Here is a 13010-nt window from a genome sequence, read left to right as displayed (position 1 = left end):
GTGGTGTGTGTAGATGTGTGTGTGTGTGTGATGCCATAGTATATAGTTTAGCACATACCCATTTCCAAAGGTAACCACGTGACAATAATTCACCTTGTAATTTGCTTTGAGATGAAAAGGCTGTGTATTAAACACAACATATAAAGACATGAAACAGCCTGGGTAACTTTTTTTCAAAGATTTTATTTTTAGAGCAGTTGTAGGATTACAGTAAAATAGAGGGGAAGGCACAGAGATTCCCCTCTACTCCCAGGGCCTACACATCCCCATCATTAATATCCCCCCAGATGGTACGTGTTTTACCAAGGATGAACCTACATGGACACCTCTTATCACCCAAGTCCACAGTATCCATTACAACTCACTCTTGATGTTGCACATTCTATGGGTTTGGACAAATGTGCAATGATGTGTGTCCACCACTGTGGTTTAGAGAGTACTTTCACTGCCCTAAACATCCTCTTCGATCCACCTGTTTGTACCTCCCTACCTACCAACACTGACAACCACTAATCTTTTTACTGTCTGCAGAGTTTTGCCTTTTCCAGAATGTCAGATGGAGTCATACAGAATGTAGCCTTTTCAGATTGACTTCCTTCACTTAATAATATGCATTTAAGTTTCCACCATGTCTTTTCATGACTTGAGAGCTCATTTCTTTTTAGCTTTGAAAAAACATTCCCTTGTCTGATGAAGCATAGTTTATTTATCCATTAACCTACTGAAGGACATCTTGGTTGCTTCCAGGTTTGGGCAAGTATGAATAAAGCTGCTATAAACATCCATGTTCAGGATTTTGTTTGGACATAAATTTTCATCCCCTTTGGGTAAATACCAAGGAGTGTGATTGCTGGATCATATGGTAAGAATATGTTTAGTTTTGTGAGAAACTGTCTTCCAAAGTGGCTGCACCAGTTTGCATCCCCACCAGCCATGACCGAGAGTTCCTGTTGCTCCACATCCTCACCAGCGTTTGGTGCTGTCAGTGTTGGATTTTAGTCATTTTAATAGGTGTGTGGTGGTCTCTCAGTGTTGTTTTAATTTTCATTTCCCTGACAACGTATGACATGGAGCACATTTTCACGTGATTATTGACCATCTGTCTGTCTCCTTTGGTGAGGGATCTGTGAAGGTCTTTGGTCCATTTTTACTCAGGTTGTTTTCTTAGTGCTGAGTTTTAAGGGTACTTTGTATATTTCAGTTAACAGTCCTTTATCAGATGTGTCTTTTGAGAATTTTTTCTCCCAGTCTGTGCCTTGTTTTATTCTCTTAACTTTGTCTTTTGCAGAGCATAAGTTTTTAACTTTAATGAAGCCCAGCTTATCTATTATTTCATGAGTGGTGCCTTTGGTGGTGTATCTAAAAAGGCATCACCACACCCAAGGTCATCTAGGTTTTCTCCTGTGTTATCTTCTAGGAGTTTTTTATAGTTGTGTATTTTACAGTTAAGTCTATGATCAATTTTGAGCTACTTTTGGTGAAGGGTGTATGATGTATGTCTAGATTCATTTTCTGTATTTGTATATCCAGTTGTCCCAGCACCATATGTTGGAAAGACTGTCTTTGCTCCCTTGTTTTGCCTTCGTTCCTTTAGCAAAGATCAGATGAGTCTATTCATCTGTTTCTGGGCTCTCCATTCTGTTCCATGGATCTACTTGTCTTTTCTTTCACCAATACCGCACTGTCTTTATAGTAAATCTTATAGTTAGGTGTTCTCTGGCCTCTGACTTTGCTCTTCTCCTTCAAATATGTTGCCTATTTGGGGTCTTTTGCCTCCGTATAACCTTTAGAATCAGCTTGTCAATATCCACAAAATAACTTCCTGGGAATTTGATTGGAATTGTGTTGCATCTGTAAATCAAGTTGGGAAGAACTGACATCTTGGTAATGTTGAGTTTTCCTGTCCATGAACATAGAATATCCCTCCATTTGTTTACTTCTTTGATTTTGTTAATCAAAGAGGTTTTGTGGTTTTCCTCATATATATCTCGTATGTTTTTGTTAGACTTATAACTAAGTATTTCATTTTGGGGATGTTAATATAAATGGTAATATGTTTTTAATTTCAAATTCTGATTGTTCATTGTTCGCATACAAGAATGTGATTGACTTTTGTATGTAAACCTTATATTCTGCAGCCTTGCTATAATTGCTTATTATTTCCAGGAGGTTTTTGGTTTGTTTCATTTGGTCAACTCCTTCAGGTTTTCTACAGAGAAGATCTGTAATCAAAGATAGTTTTATGTCTTCCTTCCCAATCTGTACACCTTTTACATGTGGTTCTTGCCATAGAGCACAGCAAGGACTTCCAGTTAGATGGTGAAAAGGGGGCATCCTTGCTCGTTCCTGGTCTTAGTGGGGAAGCTTCGAGTTCCATTCTCATGGTTGGAGGTTGTATTTGCCTCACATGGTCTGACGCTCTGTTGTTAGCTGTACACATGTTAAGTATTGTTATGTCTCCTTTGAGAATTGACCATTCATCTTTATGTAATACACTTTTTATCCCTGATAACATTCCTTATTGTAAAGTGTGCTCTGTAGGAAAATAATAGTCCTCTATTTCCTCTGGTTAGTGTTAACATGGACTATTTTCTCCATCCACTTGCTGTCAATATATGTGTGCTTGGGAGCCATGGTTGGCCCTGTGTCCTCCCCTCTGTTATGGATCCAACAAGAGTTGTTGATTTTTCCATCCATTCTGTTTCATGCTGATTGTTATTTAGGAGTGGTGATGCTCAAGCTCCTTACATGCAGAACCAGAAATACTGTAACTTTTTAACTAGAAAAAAAAATCAAAATTACCTCTACACAATGGCATTATGCTGATTTAAATCATTTTCCTATACTATCCAAAATAACAAAAGCATATTTGAAAATGGGGGCTGAAAGATTTTATAAGACAATGGAAATATTTACTCTGCAAGATGTTAGGAAAAAGAGCCTAAGGAGAAAAAGTTGTAAGTGAATGGTTGGAAGCTTTGGGCTGTAAACAATCTTTCTGTTTCCTGGCTGTGGGACCACAGGCACTAATTCCCCCTCTATTCAGCAGTTTCCTCAGTTTAAGGATGGGGGTGGTAAATGCTAGCTGAGTACCTCACAGGATGAAACGGAGCACTGAGGGACTTAATTTATGTATTCATAAGTGTGTCTGAAACTCCAGCGCATTTGAATTTAACAGAAGAAATTTTACTCTTAATGTTCAGCAACTTCTCATGTAAAGGCAATACACAAAATATGGCGAGTGAATTTACACCTAAATATTTGCACATGTTTTTATCTGACCTTGGATTTTTGTATCCTCGAGCTGGAGGCAAATTGCCCAAATCAGAAACAACCGTATGTTAAGTTTTTAATACATATGTTTACTGATCTCCTTTATGCTGACGTGAAATGTGAGGTCGTGGCTGTGAGGCGGACTGTTAATTAGTCACAGCATCTTCCCTCCAACCGGGCCTCACAGGCGGGCCAGTGAGGCTGGTGGGCTCTGTGTACACAGAGGTTTGGGCCACACGGGAGGGGCTCGAAGTCCTTAAGCCTCTCTGAGCTCAGGTAACATAAACAGCTCTCTTGGGAGGGCGTGGGAGGCGGCCCTCTGGTCCATTTCTCCTTGGAATGAGAATAAGTGGCTCCAGGGGAGTGAATCTACAAGTGTCCCTGCTGATTTGCTCTCAGACCTCCCCAGCCTGGGTCCCTCACTCCTCCTCCATCCCCGGGCCAGCAGTCTTTGTCGAGAAAGCCCGACCACACTCATGGAGCCTTGTGGCCAACACATTGTGTCAGAATATCTAAATGAACTTTTAAAAGGCCCAGAGATACTGTGGCAAATAAATTAGGAAAAATTAAAGAGAAAGTCCTGTCTTCAAGGATGGTTTTTGAGCTCCTTCGAGATGAGGGAAAGGGAGATGTTGAAGGCAATGAGGAAAAAGAAGGGAGAAGGGCTGGAAGACAGGAAAGGAGCAGCGTGGGGCTGGGGAAGGCGGTGGGTTTTCTGGGGCTGAGTTACCTACGAAGAGTAAACAGCCGGCGGTGGGGAGTGGTGACCCCAGGTCTCTCCTGTGTGCTGATGCATGCTGGAAAAGCTGCATTAACCCAGGATTCTCTGGCCTTTCTCATGCACTCAGCTCTCCTTCCTTAGCGTGAATTGTTATTTCTGATTTGCAAATTGGAATCTGAGAAATAATGTTTCAGCTACTCATGTTTTCAGACACCATTAAAATGTGTTAAATAACACTTATAAAACCAATTTTATAGCATCTTATAGCATTAACTTATAAATTATATAGCAGTTACCTATGAATATGCAAGAAATACTAGAAGCAATTTTAAGGATGGCAATTAGGGAAGTGTATTCTATCATTCAAAAAAATATTTACCTGGAAAGAAGTAATTTAAGTGAAGATTTGTAGACTGAAGGCATATTAGACAATTATGTATCTAATATAGAATATTTCTCTGTATCAGTTCTGGGGCTACACAAGTGTTCCACAATAATATTAAAATATGCCAAGATACTACATCTGAGAATCTACACTCTCTGCTCTATTTCAAATCAGATGTGGTCAGATAAAATAGAAAATTGTCAAGGCAGAAGGCAATGAAGAGAAAGACCTGCTTTTGAAAATTAATTAATAAACTTTGTTTTTTAGGTTTACAGGAAAGTGAGTGGCAGGTAGAGAGCTCAGGCCCCCCATCTTCCCCATTCTCACCATCCTGCCTCAGTGGGTGTGTGTGTGTCACAGCTGATGACCAGTGCGGGTACATCGTAGTGACTGGTGGCCACGTGGTCCCCACACAGCTCCCAAAGGCTCTCAGGGTGGAAGCATTTCACTTCAAGTCCGTGCAAGAAGCAGTCCATCCCAGAAGTCCGAGCATCTTCTCAGTGTCAGCTGTGTCTCTGACTGTGGCACATTCTCCTTGAAACAGACACCGTGGCCCAGAGGGTGAGACGCACGGACCGACTCACTTCCGAGGGCACCTCCACCCTGGGCTGAGCAGTCACCCACCAGGAGCACGGGAGCCGGGCGTGGAGAGGGGGTCTTCCAGGGGGGAAAGGAAAGTGACCATCAGCAAGGAAAACTAAATGGAAGGGGACAGCTCAAACCACAGATGGCCATGCAGACACACAGATAGTAGCTGCTTAACAGAAGTTAGGAGCGTAGCAGCATGGGTGAGGAGTGTCTAAATTTAACCTAAAATCGGTCCTTAAGTTAATGTAAAAGAAATCCAAAATGAATTCCTAAAATTATGCCCTATTGTGTGTAATAGATAAGTTCCGCCGTTACTGGGTTCTTGTATCAATAATGTATCTAAACATCTTCAGGCTTCAAGCCAACAGCGGGGACATGCAATTACTCAGCAAAACTTGCCATGGCACATAGTTTAGTTTTTCAACTGTCCTGCTCCTGGTTTAGAATTTAATGAAGGTAAAGACACATTGACTAGCTCCATTGTTGTAAATGTTTAAATTCTCATACTAAAACTAGCATGTGTCTTTGCATGTATACTTTAATTTTTTCCCCAGTTTTATCGAGGTACGACTGACAAAAATGGAATATCTTTAAAGTGTACAGTGTGATGATTTGATATCCGTGTACATTGCTCAGTGGTTCCCACAATCAAGTTGGTTAACCTCTGTCACCTTACACAGTTCCCCTTATTTGGGGTGAGAACACGTAGGGTTTATGTGTCTGTTTTATATTTCTTGCAGGTGAGCACATTAGACTGGGTCCGAGCGGAAAAAACCTATAACCTCTGTGAGGTACTATTTAAAGTTCACAAGGTAAGTTTCCTTTGCACAATAGATGCTTTCATATTAACAAGATGACCCTTTGGGCTTAAAGAGTGAGAGAAATATTTGTTTCCCACTGTCTGTTGAAATAGTAAAATAACATGAACATCTAGCTTCATCCCACAATCATTCATCAGAATTCCACAAAAGAATATCATAGAGGAACTTTTAAGTCCTTATTCTTTTTTTTTATGTAGGCACCTTATTATTTCATTCTGGCCTTTTTATATTTTCAACTTGTTTATATGGCTTTTCAGACATCTGAGTTTTTCATTTGGTATTGGGATGTCTTCATAGGACCATCATATTTTATATGTGTGCTTCATGAATAAACTATCGAGCCTCTTCTGTTTTTATCCAACATATCTTTTCAGAAAAATTGAAAAAAAAAATTGAATCAATAAACATGCTATGAACTAACTGAAATCATGAAATTAGCCAGGAGGATGGCTACAGCAAAAGCATTAAACTCAATGCAGGGTAAATAATAATCATAATAAATGTATAGCATTCAACATTTTTAAAAAGGAGATTGAATTCTGTGTCTTGTTGGGAGTCTTTAAACAGTGATCTTGGGCTTCCCTGGTGGCGCAGTGGTTGAGAGTCTGCCTGCCGATGCAGGGGACATGGGTTCGTGCCCCGGTCCGGGAAGATTCTACATGCTGCGGAGCGGCTGGGCCCGTGAGCCATGGCAGCTGAGCCTGTGCTTCCGGAGCCTGTGCTCCACAACGGGAGAGGCCACAACAGTGAAAGACCCGCATACCACACACAAAAAAAAAAAACAGTGATCTTACAAAATCTCCCCTTTTCTCAGGTGCCTTTAATTGTTGATGTTGGTCATTTTGCACGTATGAATTTTAAATTATCTGTAATATTTACTTCAGTTTTCAAAAATTGAAATACATGTATGGTTATTGTAAGAACTAGCACTTTAGTATAGAATTTTTTTAATGATTTGTTTTCATAATCACCATTTCAAAGTCTAGTCATTAATATTTAGTCCAGAAATCAAATTTTGTAGTCAGCGTGGTGTTTTTCTATGACTCTTTCTCCTCTCCAAAAATTCCTTTTTCCAGTTCTTAAAATTATGTGTCTGTATTTCACACTCACCACGAAAGAGATAAGAAAATTGAATCAATCAGACTTGATTGCAGTCGTGACTTAAATCACAAACAGCCTCCACATAGTGAATAATAAAAACACTGCTCAGGGCTTCCCTGGTGGCGCAGTGGTTGAGAGTCTGCCTGCCGATGCAGGGGACACGGGTTCGTGCCCCGGTCCGGGAAGATCCCACATGCCGCAGAGTGGCTGGGCCTGTGAGCCATGGCCGCTGGGCCTGTGCGTCCGGAGCCTGTGCTCCACAACGGGAGAGGCCACAACAGTGAGAGGCCCGTGTACCACAAAAAAAATAAATAAATAAAATAAAGTAAAAAAAAAACACTGCTCAGCAGTGTGGCGCCTCCTGCATAAATATTCCCTCTCAGCATAAGAATATTCCGTTTGCATTTTTCAGTGGAACCAAATTTACTCATATGTTTGGCAAAGGATCTTGATAATAATACCTTATCTTTGCTGAGTGAGCCTCCTGCAGCCCTGTTAAGTGCCCCATTTACATCCTGAGTTAATCCTGTCCCCAACTGAGGAGTTAATCCTTGTCATCTCCATCTGACAGCCGAGACCCAGAAGCACAGAGCGGGAGTAAGTTCCAGAAGCCTCACTGGAGGCAGGTGGGGTCCAGGTTCCCTTGGCCTGAAGCTCAGCTAAATCCGATTCGATTTTTTTTATATGTACAATATTCTTTTTTCCTTCTGCAAATGGAAGCATACACACTATTCCACACATCACTTTTTGCTCTACAGTTTATCTTGTGGATCTTTTTTCAATATACACAAAGAGATGATCCCACTTTAAAACCACTACCTAGTGTGCAATTCCATGAATGTATCATATTTTATTTTACCAAGCCCTTATCAAGGGGTATTTAATTTGTTCCCATTTTTTTGCAATTACAAACAATGTAATAACACGTGTGCAAGTGTATCACCAGGAAAAATTTAGAGAGGTGGAATTTCTAGGTCAAAGGATGTGGACTGTTTACATTTTGATAACCAACAGGGACCTACTGTAGAGCACAGGGAACTCTGCTCAATACTCTGTAACAACCTAAATGGGAAAATAATTTGAAAAAGAATAGATACATGTGTATGTATAACTGAATCTCTGTGCTGTACACCTGAAACTAACACAACATTGTTTATCAGCTATACTTCCATATAAAATTAAAAAAAAAATTAATAAAAAAAAGAAAAGAGGGCCTCCCTGGTGGCGCAGTGGTTGAGAGTCCGCCTGCGGATGCAGGGGATACGGGTTCGTGCCCCGGTCTGGGAGGATCCCATATGCCGCGGAGCGGCTGGGCCCGTGAGCCATGGCCGCTGGGCCTGCGCGTCCGGAGCCTGTGCTCCGCAACGGGAGAAGCCACGACAGTGAGAGGCCCGCATACCGCAAAAAGAAAAAAAAAAAAAAAGAAAAGAAATGCAAGTGGAAACCATGAAATAATATGTTTGCCAATTCGACTGTCAAAGATGAAAAGGTTGGTGACAATGCGAGGAAGGGTCTATCAAAATGTAAACAGTTCACGACCTTTGACCTGAAATGCCACCTCTCTAAATCCTGTTCTGCCTCACCTGTCAGAAGCACTGGCCTCGCAGGAAGCTCTCTGGAGTGTCCTCCTGTGACCTGTTCTCCAGCTACCTCTCAAGTGTAGCCTTGTGAATAAGGAGAATACAATTCTCCTCAAGTCCTGTCAGAGAAAACCTGTACCCATCGAAGTAAAACAGACAAGGAAGACGTCACTGGGGGCAGAGACCGACCTCAAGTCCACTGAAACAAAAGGCAGGGGTCCCCGAGCTCGGTGAGGGGTGAGTGTGGCCCAGGTGGCCCCCACCCACAGGAAGAGGAACCTCTCTCCCATCTTCGTGGAGGGAAGTAGCTGTGCAGCCTGGCCTGGGTCCCGTGGAGGGAGGCTCCCGCCCGCAGAGACAGGAAGTTGGGCCCCATTCCTGGGCATTCACGCTCCAGGGGCGTGGGTGGCACCCCGGCTCGCCCTGTAGAACCGGCGGAGGCTTTAAAAAGATCTGCACTTCCAAGGGGCAGAGAGAGGGTTTAGAGGGATGGGTTTCCTACCGTAAATGCTCCGAGGATGGCAGGTGGGGGCCCAGAGTCAGGAAGGGGCCTTTGCAGCTGGTCAGGCTGCGGGAAGTGATTTGGGAGGTGCCTCAGTCACTCGCTGTCTCCACAGCAGCTCAGGGACCTTTAATTTTGTAATCGCTCCTGGTTTTTAGTCTTAACGATACATTGCATGAGAACTGAGTTACTGTTTCCAAAAGAAGCTACAGAAAATATCTGGGGAAATGAGCTGTGTATGGATCAGTGATTTCACTCACGTCGCAGCGTTTATAGCACATTATTTTTTGTGAAGCTCAACAGTTTGAGGTGCAGAAAGTAACCACATCTATGAAATCCTTCAGTGTCCTTTCTTGGGATTTCTCAGGTGGTTCAAAGGTTTTGTTTTGTTGTTGTTGTTGTTTTTTGTGGTACGCGGGCCTCTCACTGTTGTGGCCTCTCCCGTTGCAGAGCACAGGCTCCGGACGCGCAGGCTCAGCGGCCATGGCTCACGGGCCCGGCCGCTCCGCGGCATGTGGGATCTTCCCGGACCGGGGCACGAACCTGCGTCCCCTGCATCAGCAGGCGGACTCTCAACCACTGCGCCACCAGGGAAGCCCTCAAAAGTTATGTTTAACCCTTCTATTTGTTCTTGCATGTAGAGCTGAGGTTTGTCCATTCAGATGAAGAGTCACAAACACTTCAGTGCTCGATCAAACGAGCTCACTTCTCAGAACTGACTCAAAACAAGGAATTTGCAAGAGTCAAATAGCTGTGTGCATGGAAATATTTCATGATATTCTTAAGTAGTGAACATTGGGAGAATTGTCAGATGACCACTGAGAAATAAAGACCTAATAGGGTCGTATATTTCAAGTGCGCCATTAAAATCACATTACACATTTATAGAATTAAGTGTACAAAGAGACACTGCATGGAGGAAATATAAAAACAAATTAGATGACAAAAGATAGATCATAATAGAATGATCTGTCTTTTAAATTTCCTGTATTGTTGCTATAATTGTCTCAAATAAATAAATAGAAGTAGGAAAAAATCCAGGTAATTTTCCAAAATAGTCTTTGCATTTTGTTTTCTGAAAAGTGAACCCAGGATGGTTTCTGTCTTCTCACAGTCTGGGGCAGGGGTCCACATCAGGAGTGGGCAGCTGGAAACGTGATGCTGGATTGTGTAGTCGCTGACTTTGTCGGGAGACAGTTCGCTGTACGTTAGACATGGAAGTTCAGTCTACGCCACGACTCAGCACTGCCTGTGGATGATGGGCTCTATGTAAACAGAAAACGAGCCACATGGGCGAGGATGCAGGTGCTACACGCTTCATCCGTGCTGTCCTTTAAGCCCATGACAACCTTTCTCTTACACCCATTTTATGGTTCAGATATTTAGGCTTAGAGAGAAGTGAAAAGCTCAAGGTCAACAGCTGATAATTGGCCAAGAAGGTCCCAAGTGCTGTCTGTCTGACTCCAAAGCCTGTTTTTCTCCTACAGCAGCACACAGCCCCCCACCTACACCAGTACAGGAAAGAATATAGCCGTACCATCGACGGTGCCACCTGCACAAACACTTGCTAAGAGTCCTTCTTTGGTGGTCAGTCCTGACACTCAAGGTCAGTAGTTATGGACGGAGTTTGAGAAGTCAGGCCAGTGACTCACATCTTGCTCTCCTTGACTTAGAACCCGATATCCTATTTCCTGAAGGGTTTCTGTGCATGCCAGTCTGAGGTCAAGGATCTGGCGGCTCCAAAATCCAGGTGCAGCCTCTGTACTGTGTTCATTTAGGATCAGGACAGATGCACCAGGCACACACCACACCTGTGCGCACACACGCACGCACATGCACCCTCACGTCGCATACCACAAGGCAGCAAGTGTCTAAGTGACGCGTGAGGACAGGTCCCTGGGCAGTGGAAGCGGGGACAGCGCGGATCGGGGCCTGCAGAGCCGCTGCGAGGCCCTGAGAAGGCAGAGGGCACCCAGAGCCCGTGCGCCCCTCTCCACCCCCGTCAGCAGCCACTGCTCTCACAAGCCTGGGCCCAGAAGGCAGAAGCGTATTTCACATAAAACCAGACCAGCCCACAAGGTGGGTCACGGGGATTCGGGGAATGAACTCTGGCCGCCAGTGTGAGTGGTGGGTGTGGCTTGGCGGGACAGCCCGTGTGCATCCGAATAGCTCGGAGTCGGGTTGTGAAGGCCCGGCCTGTACGCAGCCTCTGTTCCTGCTGCCACCGGGCTGTGGCTCATGTCATGTCTCCTCAGGCTGCTCAGCAGCCCTGGCAGGATGTCCACCTGCTTCCCCTTCCCCGGGGAGGCCATGCAGGCAGAGGCCACCCTAGTGCAGGGCCTGGCACGGACTCTTCAGGGTGTCTGTACAGCGAGTGGGTAAGCGGGAGACGAAGACGGACGTGAATCTCCAGGGGACAGAGACACAGAGATGCAGAGACACACGCACACAGAGACAGAGAGACACAGAGGAAGGTAAGAGCAGGCTCCAGCCTGAGATGCGGACTCGTTTGAGGCCCCAGGCTCCATCTCTCCTGATCCCTGAGTGAAGCCTGACGCAGCTGCTCCTTGGGTGGGCGCGTTCATGACTCAGGCGAGGCTGTGGCGGAGACCCCCCGCCCCGAGGCTCGGAGCTGCCGGGACATCCACCCGGTATGTCTGTGATCCAGGGACGCACTGAGGCTGATTCACATCTTCTGCTTAAATGTTTCATCAGGAACTGAACGGCTCTTTTTTCTTGTTTCAAACTTTGCTTTTGAAACTATTTCTAAAACACGTCTTCTGTGTGGCCAGGACCCCTGGGTTCACATAGTTAGGTCTCGGCGGCCCAGTGTCCCTGGGGGACCCCAGGTGCTCCGCACAGGGCCGAGGAGCGGGGACCCTTCAGGGACCCTGGCAGAGCGGGCAGAGTTGTGAGGTCTCGCTGTCTTCAGTGTTTGCTGATTTCGTGCTCAACTTAAGCACAAACATCTCGTGACTTTTTTGTCTTTAAAGCTAAGCATAGAAACAGAAGTTGTGGCCACTGATGGTTTAGGTGCAAGATGCTTGCAGAGCATTGGCAGTTGGACATAACTGACTCCCAGATATTGACTTACGGGCCCGTCTCCACGGCAGTGACGTCGGGGGACGCTGCTCCTGAATCCAGGCGCGTGGCTGGGAGGTCGCCTGGTGGCGTGTGGCCCCAGCCCCCAGCCTGGAAGAGGCCCCTCTGTCCCGGGCGCCCTCCGTGGACCAGTCACCCAGGAAGCCGTCCCCTCTAACCTGCGTGCCCTCCTCTCTGTTTCAGTTCTGGCTTCCGGATGACAGCTGGGCCCAAGCCAGCCTCTGTCTGGGTCTCCAGGACCCCAACTGTGGGGAGCACAGGCCCTTCTGCTTCAGCGTCCTCGTCGGCCACGGCAGGAGCCACATGTTCAGCGTGGAGCTGGGGAGCGAGCTCGCAGCATGGGAGCTGTCCTTCCAGAGGGCCACCTTCCTGGACGTGCAGAGGACGGGGGTGAGCGACTCACTGTCGTCTCTGATTAAACCTGCTTGGGCACCCGAGATGTAAATTAGAGCAGCTGTAGCAAGCATTCCAGAAAACAGGAGTCGTCGGGAGTTGGGCGTTTCTCGTCGGGGTCCCTACATCCACTGTGCCCAGTAGATGAAATGGGTGAATTTAGGGAAAAGTGAGGCAGAGCTTTCATCTCGTTTACATCAGTCTTTCTATTCAATGTGAGGAAAGGGCCTCCAGTGCCGTGTAGAGGAAGCGCCCTCAGCCAACGGCGCAGTCAGGTCCCTGGTGTTTGCTCACCAACCGTGTTTACTGTGAACTCACCTGGACCTTTGTCGTAGTTTAAGGCACTTAAAGGCCCTTCCTCTCAAACTTAATGATCCAACAGGAACATAAAACAGCTCATGTGTCTGGGTCGCTTCTCCCTTTTCAGGACAGCAAATAAATCTCTCCCAGATTGGGGTGTGTGTGGACTAAATGGCTGAGGTAGAGTGTGTGTCATAATCCGCATTGTTGTAAGTAGCAGCTGCCTTTCACGGCGGAATTCGCA

The 13010-nt window shown here is 45.4% G+C and overlaps 1 protein-coding gene across 1 annotated transcript in view; it reads left to right on the top strand.

Moving 5' to 3' along the window:
• Positions 1-13010, top strand: part of SNTG2 (syntrophin gamma 2) — a gene marked incomplete at its 3' end in the record, with an annotated part of 195282 nt that overhangs the window by 159194 nt on the left and 23078 nt on the right. The window contains exons 13-14 of the mRNA XM_081254610.1: positions 5708-5779; positions 12257-12463. Of these exons, the coding sequence (XP_081110736.1) occupies positions 5708-5779; positions 12257-12463 (279 nt within the window). The remainder of the gene's footprint in view (positions 1-5707; positions 5780-12256; positions 12464-13010) is intronic.

This window comes from Mesoplodon bidens (assembly GCF_964165515.1).
Source record: "Mesoplodon bidens genome assembly, chromosome: 14".
Classification (NCBI taxonomy): Eukaryota; Metazoa; Chordata; class Mammalia; order Artiodactyla; family Ziphiidae; genus Mesoplodon; species Mesoplodon bidens.
This window is presented reverse-complemented; position numbering and strand designations above follow the sequence as displayed.